This window comes from Mesoplodon densirostris, chromosome 9 (assembly GCF_025265405.1).
Source record: "Mesoplodon densirostris isolate mMesDen1 chromosome 9, mMesDen1 primary haplotype, whole genome shotgun sequence".
Taxonomy (NCBI): Eukaryota; Metazoa; Chordata; class Mammalia; order Artiodactyla; family Ziphiidae; genus Mesoplodon; species Mesoplodon densirostris.
In genome coordinates this window covers 110,805,616-110,825,342 of record NC_082669.1, presented here as the reverse complement: position 1 = coordinate 110,825,342, position 19,727 = coordinate 110,805,616, and the positions used below count along the sequence as shown (strand labels likewise).

Here is a 19,727-nt window from a genome sequence, read left to right as displayed (position 1 = left end):
GAATTTAAAAAAGGAACTAGAGGACAGGGTGCCCCCGAGCGGGCAGTGTGAGTTTTTGTCTCCATGGACTCACAAGGAAGGTAATGTATTTTGGTTGCAATGAAGCTTAGACAAATGATTAACGGTAGTTCCATTATTAAAAAGAAAGTAAACCTGCCGACAAATTCAACTGAGCAAAAATGGGAATTTAATGCAATGTAATGGGAAATAATTAACCTTGCTCTGTTTACTGCACTGCTCATAACACATCTGATTATCACAGCTCCACATTGGGAGTCGGCTGGGTGGGGGAGCTGATGAATAACGCAGAGCTGCCCTGTGGCCGCTTCCCGCCTACCTTGGGGTAGTGGTAGGACTTCACGGTCGGGTAGGCGGAGCCGGTGTAGGTGGGCAGCTCCATGACCGGCACCCGGGAGTCGTTGATGGTGGCGTAGGCGAGCCGTGTACCATCTGGAGACCACCAGTGGGCGATGTGGGTCTTCAAAATCTCCTCTAAGGGAAACAAACAAAGCAGAGGACTGTGGATGGCATGGATGGAGTATCGGCCAGTACTGCCCGGGCACCACGGGAGCTGGACAGGAAATCACGAGCCCCCTCGGGGTCATTGAACTTCTACAGCCTCTGAGGAGGCTTCCCTGTGCCTGGGATACGCCTTCATCTCAGAGGTGTCTGGTCTGACCCCCAAACCCTAGCACAGCAAACCCAATCAATCAAACCCAGTCAATCAAGGCCCAACCAAACAGAGGCTAACTGTCTAAAAACCATTTTGGGGGGCACAATTTTGAGTATGATGAGCCCAGCAAGTCCTTTCCGATTGACTTCTTATTGTTCTGTTGTGGGTTATTATTTTAAGATGTCAGAAAAACAGAATTAGAGGAGATACATTCACTCTGAAGCAGGGCACACCCAGGCAGAAGCAAGTAAGGAAGTAAACTGTGTTGCAGGTTGAATCCCAGAAAACCGACTTGCAGGAGATGCCGCGGGGTCGTGCCGGCACACAGACCCCCTCGCGCACAGCCGTGCAGGAGGGGAAGGCGTTCAAAGGCCAGCAGGCTCCTCACTGTGAGGCACGGAGGTGGTTTCACTCCACAGGGCAGAAGCACAGAATGGCTTTCTCTTCTACGGATCCGAAGAGGAAGCAGCAATCCTCTCAGGCTTCCACCGGGAGCACCCAACACTCCTGCCCGCCCCGAAGAGTCTTGGCTAATTAGAGTTTTGACTAGGGGTGAGTGCTGTAGGGTCTGTCATCTATTCTGGAAAGAACAATTCTACTGCGTCTTTGGAGCAAGCCAAGAGAAGACACTTCCCAGGTACAACTCATTAGAGTGCGAGGGTCAGAGGAGCATCTCGGTGCGAAACAGCTCTAAGGTCGGCGGATTCCTCCTTGTACACGCTACATAGTTTTATAAACCAAATCCCCCTAGGTTTGTTTTTAAAAGAAAGATCAATACAGCTCTATAATCACATACTGTGAGCCCCATTCGCCGGTCGTTATTAGGTGGAGACCATAAACCGGCTCTGTGAGCCTGTGGTGACAGAAAGGTAACTGAGGCGCCTGAGAAAACAGAGTGAGTGCATCAACCACACAGGGAATGACGTGAATCGGAGTAGAGACCAGGGGTGATGGCCAGCGGAGGGAAGGGTCACAGAGATGAGAGAAGCAAGGCAGCAGGCCAGGAGCTGGGCCAGCCTGACGGCCCGGCCACAGGGGCACGGGAATCTGCCGGCTGCAGGATGGAGACGGCGGGGGGCAGGGGGGCCGGGGGCAGGGCCGCGTCAGTCAGGGCCCTGCTGCAGTGGCTACAAAAGCATCCCACAGCCAAGTTCAGGACTGAAAGTGGGGCACTGCAACTCCTTCTCCCGGGAGACTGGCCACCCAGGCAGTCTGTCCCTCCATCACTGGCTCCACTGGCCTGGTTTCTTAGTGGGACAAGCCCCCAAGTTGCGTGGGGCCTGCAGCAGCAATGCTAGGAGTTATTCCCTTCAGAAAGTGCTGGCCTCCCTCTAAATAAGTCTCCTTGGCCCTCTGCGGGCTTTCCTCCAGGCCTGCCGGCAGCCTGCAGGGACCCTGACCCAGTGTGACCCGGGACCAGCACCAGACAGTGGAGTCTCATCCACCACGAAGCCCCTGGCATATCTGACTTCCCATCACCCGGACGCGTCCCAGGCCGGCCTCACAGCTGATCAGTGAAGGACGGTGAAGGGGCCCCGGGTCCCGGGTTCTGCCCATCCTGCCATCGACCGCGGAGGCCCTGAACAAGCCCCCAGCTGTCAAACAAGGGGCACAGCGGCTGCCTCTAACACGTCCTCCCTGACAGCGGTTTGTGACCTTGCGGCATCCGAGAAACGACTCAGAAGCTTCTGCAGAGTCGATAAAAACCCAAAGGTCTGCTGAGGGGGGAAAGATAAAAAAGGAAGTCAGCCAACTCTCCATTGCTTGTAATTTTCCAATGTCTTTGGCAGCCGGCAAAGTGACTTTCAGGTGCGGGTGTGGAAGGAGGTGATTCAGAAATGACTTTATCCAGCACCACCTGACTGTCTGGCCGGCGCACGTGGCACAGTGAGCAACAGACTCCAGCAGATGGTCTGCTGGAAAAAATAGGCACCATTCACCATGCAACTTTGGGGTGGTTCTGCTCAATGGCGTCCGTGCTGCAGGGCTGGGAGGGCGGGGACATCAGGGCATGAGGGGCATCAGTGGGAGTGAGCGGGACACGAGGGGCAGAGGGCCAAGGAGGTGGCGTCCGCCTGAAACCAGCTGCGCGAGCCTGGCCACAGCTCTCACAGCACATTCACTCACGGCCAGAAAATCCCCACAGAGAAGCGGTGGGGGCACAAAAGGCTTCTAGCGGAGGCAGCAACGCACAGGCGCAAGCAGACAACACGGTCCCTGCCGACACAGCTCTTCGGAGGCTTCTCCTGGGCCCCGAGCGACCTCCGGAAATGGGAGGGACAGCAAATCAGCAGCCCTGGGGGGCCCTGCCACCTTCTCCCCCCGACGGGCCCAGGGGTGCAGGAGGGCACCGCTAGCTTCTCATCCACCTGTCACGTGCCCACCTCATTTCTAGAACTTGCCCTCAGACCAAAAGGAGACGCTCCTGCTTTGGTCTGGTCAGTGCAGGGCAGGGGGTCACACATGCAGGGGTGAGAGAGACAAAACCAGGGGAGAGGGAGGCCTGGTGCTGGGCTGACAAGTACCATTTCTGTCCCTTCTGTTGGCGATGCCAGAGTATTTCCACTGAGCTCAGTGCCCTGCTCAGAGGACACAGATGCAGAAAAGGACCACAGGCTTCAGACAACGAATGTGCTGGTCAGAAGGGAATCTGGAAACCACACAGTTCAGGGATGACAAGTATCTGGTGTGTCTGTTGGCAAATGTTCCTTTCAATTCCACCCCACAGCAAGATGATCACAAATAAAAAAGAAATTCCGCCATGCCAAAGGCCAGGCCATACACAAAGGGCGGCCTCTGTTTATTTTCCCCAAATGCCCTTTAACACATTGTTCCTTGGTGTTTTTATTTTCCTGTGAGTTAGCTGCTCATTAAAGAGATAAAGTAAGGATAAGAAACGATGGGGAAAAGGATTAGGCAAAGGAGGTCGTGACATTTTTGTGTTCATTGAGAATGTCCCTATTCTCCAAATGTTTTCTTCAGGCTTCTAGCTTAATGAGGCAGTTGGCTTAAATGCCATGAATCAAATTAGTTTATGGATAGAGTTTTGCAGGGAAAAAAAACCTATTTCATCAACTAAATTAACTGCATGAACACTTGGCTTGGAACAACAGGAGAAACTTGCCTTTCTGAGCAAGTACAAATAACTCGTGAGAACGGGAGGATACAGCTTTCCTTCCACCTTCCCTGTCCCGTCCAGGGGCCTTCTCAGAATCAAGTAAGAAAGATACATTTGGGGATATTCACGTGAAGAGACAGAAATGTTTATCCGTGCAGCTGAAGCTCACAGCAGGATCTGGGCCACTTCCCTCATTTCTTGTCATCGTATCTCACAGAAGCCAATTCTACTCTGTGAATGTTGTCATTCACGCCACACACGTTAAGGGCATATCCATATCCGGAAGGACAAAATCCCCTTCGGGTTCAAGGTGATGAAGGCCAGTCCAGCCAAGAGGAGGAATTCTCGAGTTTTCCAGATGCAGAATAAGAGGGGGCCCCCAAGGTCGGTCCACCACAGTTGCCCGGAATCACTTAGGGAGGAGGGAGGTTCTCAGGGAAATGCAGGAATTGTGGGTGCTTTCTGTTACAGCCGCTCGGGCCGCTCCAGGCAGCACAGTCAGTGTATACTGGGGTGGGGGAAGGGCACAAGCCCCTTTTAAGCAAAAGCTCTGTGGGTGACTTCCGTGTATTTGCCAGTTAATATGTCACATCTGATCAAACAGGCACTGCATTCTGGAAATGCACGCCTACTGTCTGCTGACAGAAAAATGTCACCTGCCATTTCAGTAAACAAAGGATGCTGCTGCCTTAAAGCCACCAGCCACTGCAGCCCGCGGTGCGCCCTGAAGGGAATTCAGGATGGAGAAAAACAGGATACCGGCCCTAGATCATGATGATGCCGATCTAGGAATAATTTCAGTGACAGCAGACTCCTGCATCTTCCCATACATAGAAAAGCCCTACAACCATGAACTTGAGACGTCTGGTTTTTGTGACTAGCAGTACTTTTTTGATAGTTGATCACATGATTTTTTTCAGCGAAAACTCCTGTACATCCTGGCTCCTCCCTTTCCTCTTTGGAACAGTCCCTCAGAGCTCTCTGAGAGGCTGTCTCCCAGGCCATAGTCCTCAGTAAGGTCCCTGGTTAAGACACAACTTGCATCTTTTGGGTTGCGTGCTTTTTTTTCAGTTGAAGGTCTTATTAGCATATAGGAAACAGGCTTCCAAATTACTGGGGTTGGGGGGGGGGAGTATACCTACTTGAACAGAAGAAGAGTAGGTTCTGCTTAAAAGTTTGTTGTAGGTTGAACTGTGTCCCCCTAAAAGACATGACATCCTAATCTCTGGTACCCATCAATGTGACCTTATTTGGAAATGGGGTCACTGCAGATGTAATTAAGATGTACGTTAAGATGAGGTCGTACTGGAGGTGGGCGGGGGCCCCTAATCCGTTATGACTGGTGACCTCATGAGGAAAAGTAAAGAGACAGAGAGACAGACAGGGGACAATGCCAGGTGACGGCAAAGGCGGAGAGTGGGGGTGATGCGTCTACAAGCCAAGGAACAGCAAGCATGCCACCACCAGAAGCTGGAAGAGACACCCTGATTTCAGACTTTCAGCTTCTAGAATTGGAATGACACATCTCTGCCGTTTAAAGCCATCCGGTTTGTGGTCTTTTGTTATGGTGGCCCCAGGAGTCCGCACAAGGTCATGACTGTACTGGCTGCCATAGAAGCAGCTCCTTGCTGGGAGAATGCTGGTAGGAGAGAGTCAGCTGAATTCTGCCCTGAAACTCAGCAGGGTGAATTTCTAAGCCAGACCTGACAAGGATGGGGGGTGCCCGCTGGCCTGAGCCCTAACAACAAGCTGGGCTAGACCTGGCCTCCTCTGCCCCCGGCGCACACGCACACACGCACTCACACACACACGTCTGATGCTGAGTGTGCTGGGCTGCATCCTGCAGGCCCTGGCACGGACCGTCCCAGCCTCGGATCGAGTTGGCTTGTCTCAGCTTCCACCCAACATGCTGGGGACCTGCGGTGACTGGGACCCTTCCTGAACCCCAGTCAGATTCAAGGACACTTTTTGGTTTAACGCATATTTAACATGTGCCGGACCTTGTCGCAAGCACTTTGCGTGAAACAACTCATCTACCACTGACAGCCCTCCTGGTGCTACATCAGTCGCTCCTCTTCAGATCCAATCGCCTGCAATTACACGCCGAGGTTCCGCCCACCCTCCCGGACCGGACCTGGCGCGTTACTGCCGAGCACTCCCCGCACAGTCTTCAACCAGGAGAGTCACCAGCAATCACCACGGGGACACAACAGCAGCAGGAGTCTCAGTGCCAGGCTTGGGTCGGAGCCACAGCCCGAGGCTTCCTCGCTCAGCAGATGGCCGGCTCTCCTGCCCGGATGCCTCTCCCGCCCTGTGCTCCCCCGAGGCCCCACCACGCCTCCGCCATGTCTGCTCACGACTGGCAGAGAAACCTCCACCGTCCTTCCCGAGCCTGATGATCAACAAGTAAATGTGCGTCTGAGGGATGTCATGTTTTATTCTACAGCCTTCACCCTCGCCACATACTTCACTTGCCTTTGCTAATCTTGGATACTCCCAAGAACCCTGGATTAAGCCCCTTTTTACAGCTGAGAAACTGGAGGTTGAGAGAAATTAACTTGATGGAGTTAAAGACTGAGGGCTCAATACATCCTAAACCCTATGCCAGAGCACGGGAGAGATGAAATTCTGTAGTCTGAAATGTAGTAAACAAAATATGACCACCACTCCCACTCCTCACCCAGCTGAGCAGAAACCTCAGGACCGTAGGGGTTGGGGACACAGAAGGTCTCTTTCTTTTGGGGGGAAATTAGAGAAAGCTCTTGGGGAGGTGGCACGTGACCTGTTCCCCAAAAACCCATCCTTTCTTTTAGGAAAGGAAGCAAAGAATCACAGCTGGGCACATGGTCTTCCAGAATAAAGACCCTTCCCCGCCTCCCGTGTGTGTGGGGGGAGGTGTGAAGTCCGGTGTGAAGGGGGGAACTCTTGCCCGTGGGCTAGGTCAGAAGGTCTGAGTAACTCCAGGTCCTCCTTTAAAGGAAAGGGGGGGCCGCTACTGACTCTTCCCTGCCCTGCTGGCTGGAGAGCAGACACGAGGTGAGACTTTGTAGACCAAGCGGGTGGCAAATGCCATAGTATAGAGCTAGGGGGGTCCAGAGTAGGTCACAAAGTTCCTGAGGTCCTCAACGTCAGACAAACCCACGGAGTTAGAGCTGTAGGTCAGTATCACTCAGAAGTATGAGACAGAACGCCAGCCATCTAGGGGGTCTGCAAAGGACCCGCGCCCAGGAAAGGACACTCGCTCATCTGTCTTCCGACAGCACTTTAACAAGGAAGAGAGACTTCTACTTCCATTCGCAAGCTGAGGCCGGACCTGCAATCCCCCAGGGGGCGACCTCTGCACCAGATGCCGGAAAACGAGGGTCCACAGGGGTGATGGAGGGTCGTGCAGACCTGGAAGGGCGTGGGGAGAGGCAGCGGGGAGAGACGGTGGGTACTGGGAGGCTGGGGACAGAGGCAGGCTTACGTCTCCCCGACTGCTGCAGCCCAGGCTTCCCCAGGCCGACAGGCCGCACGGGACTGGGTCTGGCTGAAAAGAACCCCAAGGCAGACTAGGGGCCGCAAACATGAGACAGAAGGGAAACGAGAGGCTTCGGAGTCCTCTGGGGAACCTGCTGCCGTGTTCTCTCAGGGCTCTTCCGATGCACGTGCTCCTGCAGGACCAGCTCCCGCAGCCTCATCTTCCTGGGGCAGGCGGGAAGGCCAAGACCCATTTTTATCAGGAGCAGAAGGCTAAATCGGACCACGCACGCACATTTCTATGAGCTGTGCAGCTCGGGATGGGCGAGGGGTGCAGAGACACATCTACATTCTCTCTGCGTTTCTGAATGGCCAGAGGTCACAGACAGCCCCGCTGCCGGCACAGCAAGGCTAAGAATGCTCATCCTCCTGCTTTCAATTCAGTTGTCTGCCATTTCCACACTTTAGTTATTTCCCTGTATCTGATGCTCCAGCTCACCACTGGGGCGGGCCGGCCACACCATGAATTCCCTGCTGCCTGGATTTTCTGTCGAGAATGCAGTAGTCAGGAAGCAGACTGTGTTTTCTTAGAGGTACAATGTAAATTCATAGACTGCCTCCAAAAGCAGAAAGTAAGATGTTCCTGAATTTATAATTGCTGCAGAAGTGGCTAGACCATCGCCTAAAGCAAGAGGTTCACAGGAGGCCTTCTGTGTCTATGGCTTCCAAACCCTCAGGCTCGTAAGCTTGACCGATTACCTTTTATGGTTTTTCCCGAGGCCCTGTAGGCTCCCGTGCCACACCTGGTCCATGAATTTAACTACCGGGTGGACTCATGTCGGGGGAGATCTTAGGGTGCACAGCCACTTGGGAGTAGACAAACCTCAGAGGCATCTTCCAAGGCTGAACCCATAAAACCCTCCTGAACAGCATTTTTGGGTTATTAATGCTCTTTGTTTCCCTGGGGAATCATTTACACCTTAGTATAAATTCCTCTACTGAGCTCGACACCTTGCTTAGTGTGGCAGACAGTATTTTCCAAAATTGGCCCTGGCAACATTTCTGGGACTTGACGCTCTCCCATTAATAAGAGGTGAGGCCTTGGTCCCTTCCCCTGGACCCGGAGAGGTCCTCTGCAGCCGCTGAACCAACAGGATGCAGCAGAAGTGACGTATGTGGCTTCCGAGGCTGGGTTGTGAGAGGCCGTGTGCTCCCGCCCCGGGCTCTCTCTGGCCTGGGCTGCTCCCCATCGAGACCGCCCACCACACTGTGGGAAAGCCCAGTCACGTGTCAGATGTCCCTGCCAGCACAGCTCGGGGCCCAGCTGGCAGCCAGCATCAGCCATGGGACACCTGAGGGAGCGCACCTTCAGGTGGCTCCAGCCCAGCCTCCCAGCTGGTGCAGAGGAGAGAGGAGAGCTGTGCCTGCCAAGCTCTGCCCACCTTACAGGGGCCACTGTTTAAGGCTTCGTATTTGGACCACTGAGAACAACGTCAGCTAAGAAAAGCTTTGAACAGAAAGACGGCTAGGGGAGGAGGAAACCCGGGCTGGTGTGCTGCGTTCCTTTTCCTGCGTGGTCCTCCTTCTTCGGGTTTTCCCTGCTCTCTCCTCCCCACTTTCACCGTGGGCACCGGAGGGAGCGTCCAGCACATAGGCCGCTGCCCCCTGTTCACCCGCTCCACACCCGGGCAGGGGACCACGTGTCAGAGACGTTCATTCATCCAGCCGTCCGCCCACTCACCACTCAGTGGATAAGCAAACGTCTAATACAGCAGACAGAGGACACGCTCAGTGCTGGACACACAGAGAAACTGGCTCTTACGACGGCCTTTCAGTGACTCGGAAACGAGAAGCATGTTTGCTGACTTGTACCCCTCCCCGGAGGAAGCACTTTAGAACAAAGCTCTCAGCCTGAATTCAAGTTTATTTTTGAAGTAGGGGGTCCCAGCGTGGGCCTCTGCCAGGATCCAGACAAATGTGAGGAAGGCAGGAGATGCTGCTAAGAGCTGGATGTCCCGAGGCTCAGGGACGGGTTGGGGGGAAGAGCCAGCCCGTCTCTGGTCTCTGTGCTGGTCCTGTGGCCCGGCCCTGGGGGCAGATCCTTGCCTCCTAGGGCCTCCTGCCGCTCCCCTGTGCCGGGCAAGAGGGCAGCCGCTCCTGGACAGAGGGCCCCACGCTCCTGAGCTGCGTGCCTCCTGTGTAAGTAGATTCCCGCCCCGCATCCCCTCCCTTACTCTAAATTCCCATGCTGGTGTGAAGGAGGCATTAAGGTCCTAACCAGGAAGATAATCAAGCGATAATCACACACACGCAAACATCAGGGGCCCTGAGCTGGAGGCTGTGCTTTCCAGGGAGAAGCCAAGTCTGGAGAACTCGCAGGAAGGTGAACCCGGCAGGGACACAGGCCGGTGGCTGGAGAAGCTGAAGACACAGGGCCCCTTCTCAGGCCCAATCTTGTGCTCGTTACCAGAGTTTTTTTCTGAGGAGGGTCCTCCAAGTCACATGAGCTTTTGGCCCCACAACAGTGAGAAATGTCCTAGTAGAGAGAAAAGTGACTTTTGGAGAAAAATCCACACAAAAATAGCATCACCTAGGAAAATGGTTTCCACCTGCTACTCCGGAGGCCACTTGCCATCTCGGGGAGACCCGGACCCCAGCTCTGATCCTGCGGCTTTGGGCCTCTCTTCCTTGACTGTGAAATCAGGGGTTTGGCTTATGTTACTTTTTCCCAACCTTTCTGAATACGAGCACACCTCCTTACAGGAAAACACTGCACAGTCCACATTTTAATCCAGTTTGAAATAGTCAACGTGTCTTTTAGAATAATTTGTATTTCGTTCATCACAAGAGCACCTGCACATATTGGACGGACAGTTAATTGTACGGTGGCGTACAGTTTATTTGGTCCCATGGACAACCAGGCGCAGGCACGGATTCGCAGACGCCCCGACCAGGCCCCGCGGCCCATTTCCCCACCCTGACTTAGATGTGGACGGAACTTCCTTTGAGCAGGTTCTAAAATGTCTGCCACCAGACAGAACACCACCCGTTTCCTGAGCTCCTGGCAAAGTAACCAGCAGCCACGAGCAGAGGGTGGCCAAGGCTGTGGCAGGCTTTGTCTACTGGAAATCTGTGAGTCTAGACCAGCCCGAAGGCAGGCCCGGCCGCGGCGGGCGCACTCGGGGTGTGGCGGGAGGCGCAGAGCAGACCTGGCGCTCGGTGAGGACACGAGCTCGGCCCCCTGCTCCTCGGCCCCGGCCTCTCTGAGCATCTCCTGATCTGCCCGCCGACCTGCCCACAGCGAACCTGGAGGTGGCCTCCAGAGCTCCAAGGCCGCTGGCGTGCTGGTGTCAGTGAGTGGGGCCGCGGGCCCTTGTTCAAGGTCAACATTCCTGCCTGTGTACCCAGGACCTTCCCCCAGTGACCACGCTGAACACCAGCTCCTCGAGCGCTGCGATGCACGCTCTGGGGTAGAGAAGAGACTCAGGGAATTGGCTTCTGCCTTAAGGATCTCACACGAAAGGGAAAACCTTCCCAGGGACCAGGAAAAACGAGACCTGCACATGAGCATGTGGCCTCCCTCATCCTCAGGGCGGGTGGCCACAGGAAGAAGGGGCTCGTGCTGCAGAATGACTTTGCCTGCATTTAAAAAATCACGCAAGACCCCAAGCAATGACGGCTTGTCGGCCCAGCGTCAGTTGTGCGCTGTCTCTGGCTGGGGAGGTCGGGTGCAGGAGAGAAGAGGGAGCCTGCGTGAATGGGCTGGGCTTCTGCAGACACCACGCGGATCCCTGCAGGGCAGTCACTTCCCCAGCGGCTGCAGGGGAGGGGTGGGTGAGGGCGGGGGAGAGGCTGCATGTGATCCTTGGAGGGACCAGAGGTGGACTGGGAGGACGGTGTCGGCCGTGGTGGCAAACCTCGTTTTCCTCTGTTCTGCTCTAATGTTCAAGGAGTAGCACGTGTGCTAAGTCAGGTATCACACGGTGCTGACCACTGGGTGGCGGTCGGACGGGAGGGTGACTCTGCCCATCCCCGAAGGCCTCCTGGAGAGGGACCTGGAGGGAGCCATGTGCACAGCATCCTGCCCTACACACGTCGGCATGCGGTGCTCAGGAGGATGGACCCTGGAGCTAGACTCTTGAGCTTCACATTCTGGCAGGGCCACTCACAGGCTGTGTGACCTTAGGCAAGCGACTCAGTCTTTTGCTGCCTCCGTTTTCTCATCTGTAAAATGGGGATGGTAACAGTATCTACCTCACTGGGTTGTTGTAAGAGTTATATTAGTTATTATACATAAATACACTAGCAAGTCCTGCACAACATCTGTTGTCATCATGGAATGCACATCAGCCTGGGTCTTTGGAGACTGGTCGTCAGGGTCCCACCTGAGGGAGCAGAAGCTCAGAGGGAAGGTGAGCCTGGACCAAACTGATGTGGCCACTGTGGCATGGCCCTGTGTCTGGTGTGCCCGGAACCAGCTCGCCAGCAGGGAGGGCACCTGGAGACAGAACCAGCTCGCCAGCAGGGAGGGCACCTGGAGACAGAACCAGCTCGCCAGCAGGGAGGGCACCTGGAGACAGAACCAGCTCGCCAGCAGGGAGGGCACCTGGAGACAGAACCAGCTCGCCAGCAGGGAGGGCACCTGGAGACAGAACCAGCTCGCCAGCAGGGAGGGCACCTGGAGACAGAACCAGCTCGCCAGCAGGGAGGGCACCTGGAGACAGAACCAGCTCGCCAGCAGGGAGGGCACCTGGAGACAGAACCAGCTCGCCAGCAGGGAGGGCACCTGGAGACAGAACCAGCTCGCCAGCAGGGAGGGCACCTGGAGACAGAACCAGCTCGCCAGCAGGGAGACCTCACTGTCGATCACCCTCGCCGCTGGTCCTGGTAATTGGAGGAGAGAAGAAGCAAATGGCTCACGCTCCCTGGAGGGCCCTGGCGCGTTATCGCTGCCTGGCGGGGAACAGCAAGCCTCAGGGGATACACTAGCTGCTCAGGGCAAGAAGCGTTGCTGCTTTTTCGTTGTTCATTTTGTAAAGCGCCTGCAAAAGTTATACTTCCTGCAACAAAACAACCCCAAACCAACCCCCACTGAACTCCTCCCCACTTTTCTTTTTTATAATTAATAAGACCTTGGCGAGGATAGTAACGCTAGGCAGACAGGGCCGATCCAGGCCAAGTGAAGAAGAAAGCGGAGGTCACCTCGTCCGGCAGCCCTGACTCAGAGAGCGCTTCACTGTGACCCCTCCTCCAACCCCAGGTCCGGGCCAGTCATTCCTTCCTTCTTCCCGTCAAAACTTACAGGCAAAACGTTCACGCGTGTGTGTCCACGTGCGTGCGTGCGTGTTTCAGTAAGTTTTCATTTACCCCTCCAAACAGGTACCACTATTACCTTTATTTTTCCCTTAAGGAACTTAAAGGGATAGAAGTTTAAATAATGGGCTCAAACGACACAGCTAGCATGTGAAAGGAGTATATCTGTGGAAAATACTGGAAGAGACATTTATTTGGTATCTTCCCATCTCCATTCTGCTTCTCCTACCACTCTCCCACCCCAGCCCCAGTGCCCACCTGTGATTTTGGATCCCGTGTGTGCCACTGAACATGAAATGAGAATGAACTTGGTCAGTAGATCTCAGATCATCCCCCCGGTGCTACACTCTGCAAGGCCAACTGCCAGGTGGTCAGGCAGCCCTGGAGAGAGCTTGCCATTTGTGCCCTGGCGTTGACCAGCAATGGTTTTAAGTTCAGCTCCTGAAATGTGTCCCATTTAAAGGAGAACGTTCCACCACAGTACTCTTGGATAGTAACTTAATAACCTATAATAGTGATTGGTAGAGGTAAAATGTATTATCAACCCTACAGTGATTTTTAATTTCCTTAGACAGTCGTATTTTTCTTCCTGGTATTTTGCCAAAGCTGATCATCCTGTTAATAATATTCACAAGAAAGTTAAAAGTGACTGACATTCTGAAATTGGAATTTTAATTGGATAGTGACTTAACTACCAACTGAGATTTACCACCGCTTGTATTTATGAAGAAACCGTTTCTTAAAAGTGCTGACTCTATGTTGTCCTCTTCTGAAAGTTAGAATTTTTCACCACAAAGCAAAATTAGAGCCTTAAAATTATATGTAACATTTCTTTTATACATTGACTTCAGGTTTAAAACTAGAAAATGAGAATATTTCCTTTTAGGATGCACTGCAGAAAAAGCTCATTACATTACATATTTTCAAAGAAAATCCTAACAGAGCAATAGTCACCTTAATCAGCCTGAGACAGTCTGCATAATTATTTCTTAATATCAGTGAAAACGTATTTTAAAAATAATGGATATCAAAAACAATGTGTATCAGGAAATTAGGTCTCAAGTTTTTGTATTTCTTTCTAAAAAAGAAAGTTAATTACCTGTGAATTATAAACAGCACTCGGAACAGTTTCCATACCTAACTGCATCAAATTATGAAACAGTCTTGGTTCTATTGTTCAAAGAACGAGAGGCTGCCTTTCGACTTGTACAGATAGGTGCTGACTAGGGAGACACAGCTCAGAAATTCGGTGTGAACGAGGGGAGGGGGATCCTGGTCACCCCAGGTACGGTCACACCGTGGTGCTGCGCTGCCTTTAGCGTGGACGGGAGACTGCAAAGCAGGCAAATCCCCAAGCTCAGGGCCAAGCCACTGCCCACAGCCCATCCCGTCCCCACCTGTTCCCGCCCCCTGAATTTCCCGGGCCTGCACCTGGCCTCAGCCTGCAGTCGCTCAGTGTGCCTCGGGCTGAAGACGTGAGGTCCCAGTTCCAGGTGGGAAGGTGAGCTGTCTTCTGCCCCAAGCCCAGACCACGTACCCGAGCGGAGAGTTCTTCCTCCGAATCCAGCTGTGCCCGTGGAGGGGAGAGGACGGAGAGGTGGTGGCGATGGTCTGGGGGAAGCCCCCACTTCCCCACCCCTCCCCTCCCCCTCCCCCCCCCCAACCCCTTCCTTTGAAGCAGCCAAGGTGGTTGCCATGGACGGCCTGAGCAGGAGGGCTCCATGGATTTCACACGGGGACAGTCCTAGGGGGTCAACAAGTGTGTGCTGGTACTACCTGCACACCCAGGCCCTCCCAGGCTGGCCCCCCTGCACCCCGCGTGCACCTTCGTGCGCCCGCGTATAATATTACGCCGAATTACTGAACAATGACACAAGTCCCATAAACCCCCACTAAGTCCTGTTTTGTAACTTTGGTAACCCAACAATTGAGGACTACATTTTAGTTCTACAGTGTTCAGAGGAAGGAAAGGCAAGATTTAGAGGCGGGGCTGGACGAGGGGGAGGGGAGGCCTTGGCAGAGCGGGATCAGATCGCCCCTGGGGAGGCCTCCCATCTCCTGTGTCCAGACCTGCTCAAATCCAGTGAGAAAGACACCCCAGGCCGGAGGGCAAACCGCCCACATGGTACGCGGCACACAGTGAGTCCTCAATAGATGGCTTGAACTGCACTAAAGAGAGGTGATCAGAGCGAAGGGGGCCCATCCCCTGGGGCCACGTCCGTCCACAGTGCTTCCCCTGCCTTAGATGTGGACCCTACAGACTTCCCCGGCTCTCTAGCCCAGCCTGCGCGTCCAGGCCCCGCGACAGCCTGAGATCAGAGCAGCACCGACAGGGCATCGTCCCGCACAAGTGTCCTGCAAACAGGAAATGCTCCGCAAGTGTGACCGTGAGAACCACCAGTGGTGGTGCCACAGGAATACCCCCGACTGCCACATGCGTGGGGTTTCCCAGGAGCCAGGACGGGGGCTGGGCCGAGCTACCCGTCTTGGTCCACGGCTCACTTTCTGGCAAAACCCCAGCCCTGGTTCAAGGCTGGGCTCTGACTTACGCCGGCACCAGTCTGGCTGCATGTGGCTCAGGGACAACACATAAGCAGGCCACGTGGTTTCACTTCGAGTTCCTGACCTCTGCCTGCAAGTAGGACTAGAGCTCTTCCCCCCCTTTTCCTAATGCACTCCCCCTCCTTCCCTCCTGGGGAACGGTGTCCTACGTGCACCCTCTTCAGACCTCCTCAGCCCCTCCTTCTTGGCTTAATAATCAGACAGACTGCCGCCAGCACCCACCACCTCTCCACACGCCCTCGGCTCCAATGATCACGGACAACTGTCTGTTCCCAGCTAAGAGCAACCCCTGCACAGTTGCTCTGGACACCGCACAAGCCTACGGCCAGCAGTTGTCCACTTTCTCTCCTCCGTCGCGGATTCCTCCTCTTCTGCGGGATGGCGCCCGTCAGCAGACACACGACGTGACGCCTGCTGCTTTCCCAGCAACGGCCACCACCCCTCCCACCTGCCCGCCCTTCCTCCCCGTCACCGAAAGCTCCTTGGCCTCCTTCGCTGCTCTCGCCTCACCTCCCTGGGGTAAGGGGACAAACGGGGCCCATACACTATATATCCAAATACCCAAAGGTTATACATAAAGCGACTGTCCTATAAAATTCGTTCTATCTCCCTACTTTGAAACCTGCCCAGCCGGGCAGACACATGGCACGAGGGGAGAGGCAAAGGATGAGGAAAGACCGGAGGGTGATACGAACCCCCCCAGCCACTCCTGCCTTGCTGCATGCATGGTTCCCCCTCCTCTGCAGCGAGCTCCTGTCCTCACGGCTGCCCCGCTGCTCAGAACCAGGGCCTGGTTGCACTGGGTTGTCTCAGAGAAGCGGGGCGCCCAGGACCAGGCGGCTCTGGAGGTGGGCTCAGCCTGAGAGGTGGCCCCAGCTGAAAGAGCCCTGACGCTGTGTCTATGTTTCAACACATTGTGGCTCCCACGTCCTCTCCTTGGAGGGAACAGGAACCCCATCCCGCCTCCCCAAAAGCTGCTCACTTGCAGACAGGCTGCCTCTGGCCGTCCTACACCCAGGTGGGGTCAGCTCTGTATGATCAACTGTTTCTGACCACGACCCACCGTCACATATGCACACACAGGCCGGGACCAACGGCTAGTGACACTGCCCGTTCTTACCGTTTCTTATGCTTTCTGATATTTTCTACCCTGTATCATGTTACCCTTTGCATTAAAGTTTCTGTCCCCTTCTGTACCTCCTATCCCAAGACACTGATTTCACGACCAGGCCGGCCCCGCGGTTTGAAAGGCTGGAAGTAAACTGAGTTCAGCAAACCTGCTCTTAGGGATGCCGCTCAGCACCCCACCTCCCCCCTCGCCCAACCTGGGCGTCACTGGGGCTGGGCTGCGGTGGGACACTGCTGCCTGGGAGTCATGGAAACAGGTCCATCCAACCAGGGCACCAACCAGCGGGGCCCTGACCAAGCCCTGCAAGCCCTGCTGCTTCTTATTCCTCACCCAGGAGACGGGAAGAGCGTGGCCTGGCCCCCGCTGAGCTCTGTCTGCGATACAGGCGCAGAAAATGCTTCCAACCATCGAAGTCCCGGAGCCCAGGGCCCCTCCCCGCCCCCAGGCATGCTGGCTTTCTGTCTGTGCCCGAGGCCCACGAGCGCCCTCAGTGACGGCTGCAGGTGGAGCACTCACTGTTGAGAACGCTGGGGACGGTCCTCTCCAGGCCCCCGGCCACAAGGAGCATCGTGTGGGCAGGGACAGGAGGGAACTCTGTGGAGACGGGGAGAGGGGCTCTGGGCTGCACCTGCCCCTGAGGGAAGCCCCATCCTGCCTGTGCTTCCTTTGGTTCACGGGACCCCACCGCCCCATTCTGTGGCTTTTCCATACCTGTCACCATCTCCAGAAAGTGAAAGGGAGGAGGCTTTGGGTTCCAGGTGTCTCCCCTTCACAGAAGGCCCCTTAGACCAGTAAACCAAATGGCCATGACTGTCGGCTGATGGCCTGTGCCCTCTGCCTGTTCACTCTCTTTATAACACTAGATCAATGAATGGGGGTGACGGCGGGCAGCCCCGCCTGGAGCCAAGGCACCAGCATCAACACCGCCTGCAGCTGCAACGTTTGCCGACATGCTACGCACATGTCACCAGAGTGACAACTGCCCACTGTCCCCCACTCCTAGGTCCTGAGCACCGCTGTCCCCTACTGTGGTGGCCAGTGCTAAAAGGTGGGGTGAAGGCGTGCTTCTGGGAGGGTCTTGGACACCCAGGGTCAGAAAGGTGAAATGGAAATTGTTCTATTTGTTACCAACGTGGCATTTTCCGAAAGCAACAGCACAAGTAGCAACAGATGTAACTCGGCGAGAGCCTGACAGATGACCGTGGTGTTGGGCGCTGCACGGGTTACTGCGGGTCCACAAGGCACCACCTCCCAGCTCCCAGAGGTGGCGGCTGAGGCTCCTGCCCAGGAATTAATTCGCTGCAGTTCGGACAGCGGGTACGTGGTGGAGTCAGTCCAGGGCTGCCGGACCCCAAGACCCGTCTCTTCCCACGACACGACTCTCACCGGATGGTCGACTTCACCTCGACAACTGCAGGTTGGCAACCTTCTGAGAGCCTATGATTTTAGGTCCATTTATGGAGTGAAATGCAAATATCTACACTGTAAAGCAGACAGCGCTAGAAGGCAAATGGAGATCAAGTGGTTCAGGGCCAATTATAGAGCAGCTCTTCCAGGGGGTGAGGTCAGTTTCTCCCTCCCCGGGGCCGACGGGTCTCTGCTCTGGGTGAGCTTGTGAAGGCACCCGGGTACCCTTCCCACTGCCTTCTTCCGGCACGCTCATTCTTAGCTAACCTTCTACACCACCAGCTCTAAATGGAGCAGAAACTGTGAGGTCCCGCGGCCCTGGGAATAATGCAGGGCAGGAGACAAAACTCCAGTTACGAGGAGCTGACCCTTGAGTTCGAGAAGGGCTCCAGTGGGAGTCCCCGTCCTCTGAGGGAACTCACTTCTAAGATAAAGACGGTATATTTTAGTTGTGTTTTGTAGGATCAGCAGTTCTTTAATGAATCTTCTCAAATTTGTACAATAGTTGGCAGAAAACTTCAACTTCTTTTTAGAGTGAAAAGCAACAGTCACCATGAGTTAATTCTCCCTTTGCTAAGATCCAAACAGCATACGAAAGTCTAAAATCAAGTGAACTCTACTGTTTCCTCTAATGTTTTTTGGCCAAGTGCAATCCAAAGGAAAGGGGCTGCCAGAATCTCTCTATGAATAAAATAACTGCAGGTAGAAATTTCCAGAAGCCTGAGAAGAGTGTGCTAGTACTTCTGGGGTTGGGGGATCTCACAAGGGAGGGGCTTTGTTAACAAGCACCCAACTGGATCAGGCGCCAAAGGACATGAAGAGACGGCAGAATCCACTGGGGCTGCGTCCTCACCGCAAACACGGGGCTCCCCCTTTCTCCCACGGGGAGGCTTTATCTCCTGGTCAAGGGACGGGGCCTCAGGCTTCCTGGGGGCCTCCAAACCCTACAGAGTGGATCGTCTACAGCTGATTTTTTTGAAGCTGTGCCTCTGGAACTCGGAGGGGAGGTGCCTTCCTGTGAAGACAGGACCCAGCTCAGCACTTTGCCCTGGTCCTCCTCTGGCTCTGACCCGCAGAATGTTCTCTGGAGCCTCCCAGCCTCACTCACATGAGCCTGAGCTCAGCTTCTCCCGGTCTGGCTGCTTATTCTCTCCTTGATAAATGCTGCAGGAAGGACCACATTCACAACCAGACAACACCCTGGGCTCTGGGACTAACAGGCCCCATGTGCCCTGAGCTTCACCGTAATCTAGTGCAACGGGAAGGGCATGTATGTCACCTGTCCTACTAGTGACCCAAAGCTCACCGTGTGCCAGGTACTGTGACCACCCTACTGACATTCTAGCAACCGTGAGGCTGCTTCTGTGATTCCATTTCACAGAGGAGAAAGCTGAGGCCCAGGGACACGGGCAGCTTGCTCAAAGGGAGTGCCAGAGCCTTGACTGGACTCTGGCCTTGGGGAGTGTGGAGTGGACACTTCCCCAGGGTTGTTCCCCAGACTTGCAGGATGGCAGAGGGTGGGGCTGGCTCAGTGTCCAGATTCCTGGTCCACTGCTCGTCCAAACACTGCCGGGGCATGGCCAACCAGGGGCCGAGCCTACAGCCTGTTTCCCCTGCCTGCCCCCAGCAGTCCGGCAGCTCGGGCTATGGCTCAGCATTTGGAGGCTCCATCCGTCTGGGTCACATCAGTGTTACAGAGTCATCTTTTAATGAGGCAAGATGCAGATCAGAACAGATGCAGACAGTGAGTCAGCGTTTGGGATCATTCCTAAAAAACCCGGCCCCGTGGGTTCTCCCTGTTAACAACTGCCTGCCACCTCCACCCCCGCTGCTGTACAGACTCTGGGGAAAATCAAAGCGCCGGGGAAATGTGGGTCCTGGAAAGCTGCAAAGGACATAAATAACCTGCCTCATGTATCTGTACTCGGAAATAAATGGCCTCATTCTAAATGCAGAAAATCTTATTTATTCCCGCGTGCATCTGTAGCCTTTTTCTGTCACTAAATATTTTACCCGAGGTGCTGAGAGCAGAATTAAATGGGGAGTTAAAAAAGGAATCAGCGAAC

General features: G+C 54.7%; 1 protein-coding gene across 1 annotated transcript in view; it reads right to left on the bottom strand.

Moving 5' to 3' along the window:
• DPP6 (dipeptidyl peptidase like 6) overlaps positions 1-19,727 on the bottom strand; it is an 804,405-nt gene that overhangs the window by 128,740 nt on the left and 655,938 nt on the right. The window contains exon 9 of the mRNA XM_060107540.1: positions 338-492. Coding sequence (XP_059963523.1) covers positions 338-492 — 155 coding nt within the window. The remainder of the gene's footprint in view (positions 1-337; positions 493-19,727) is intronic.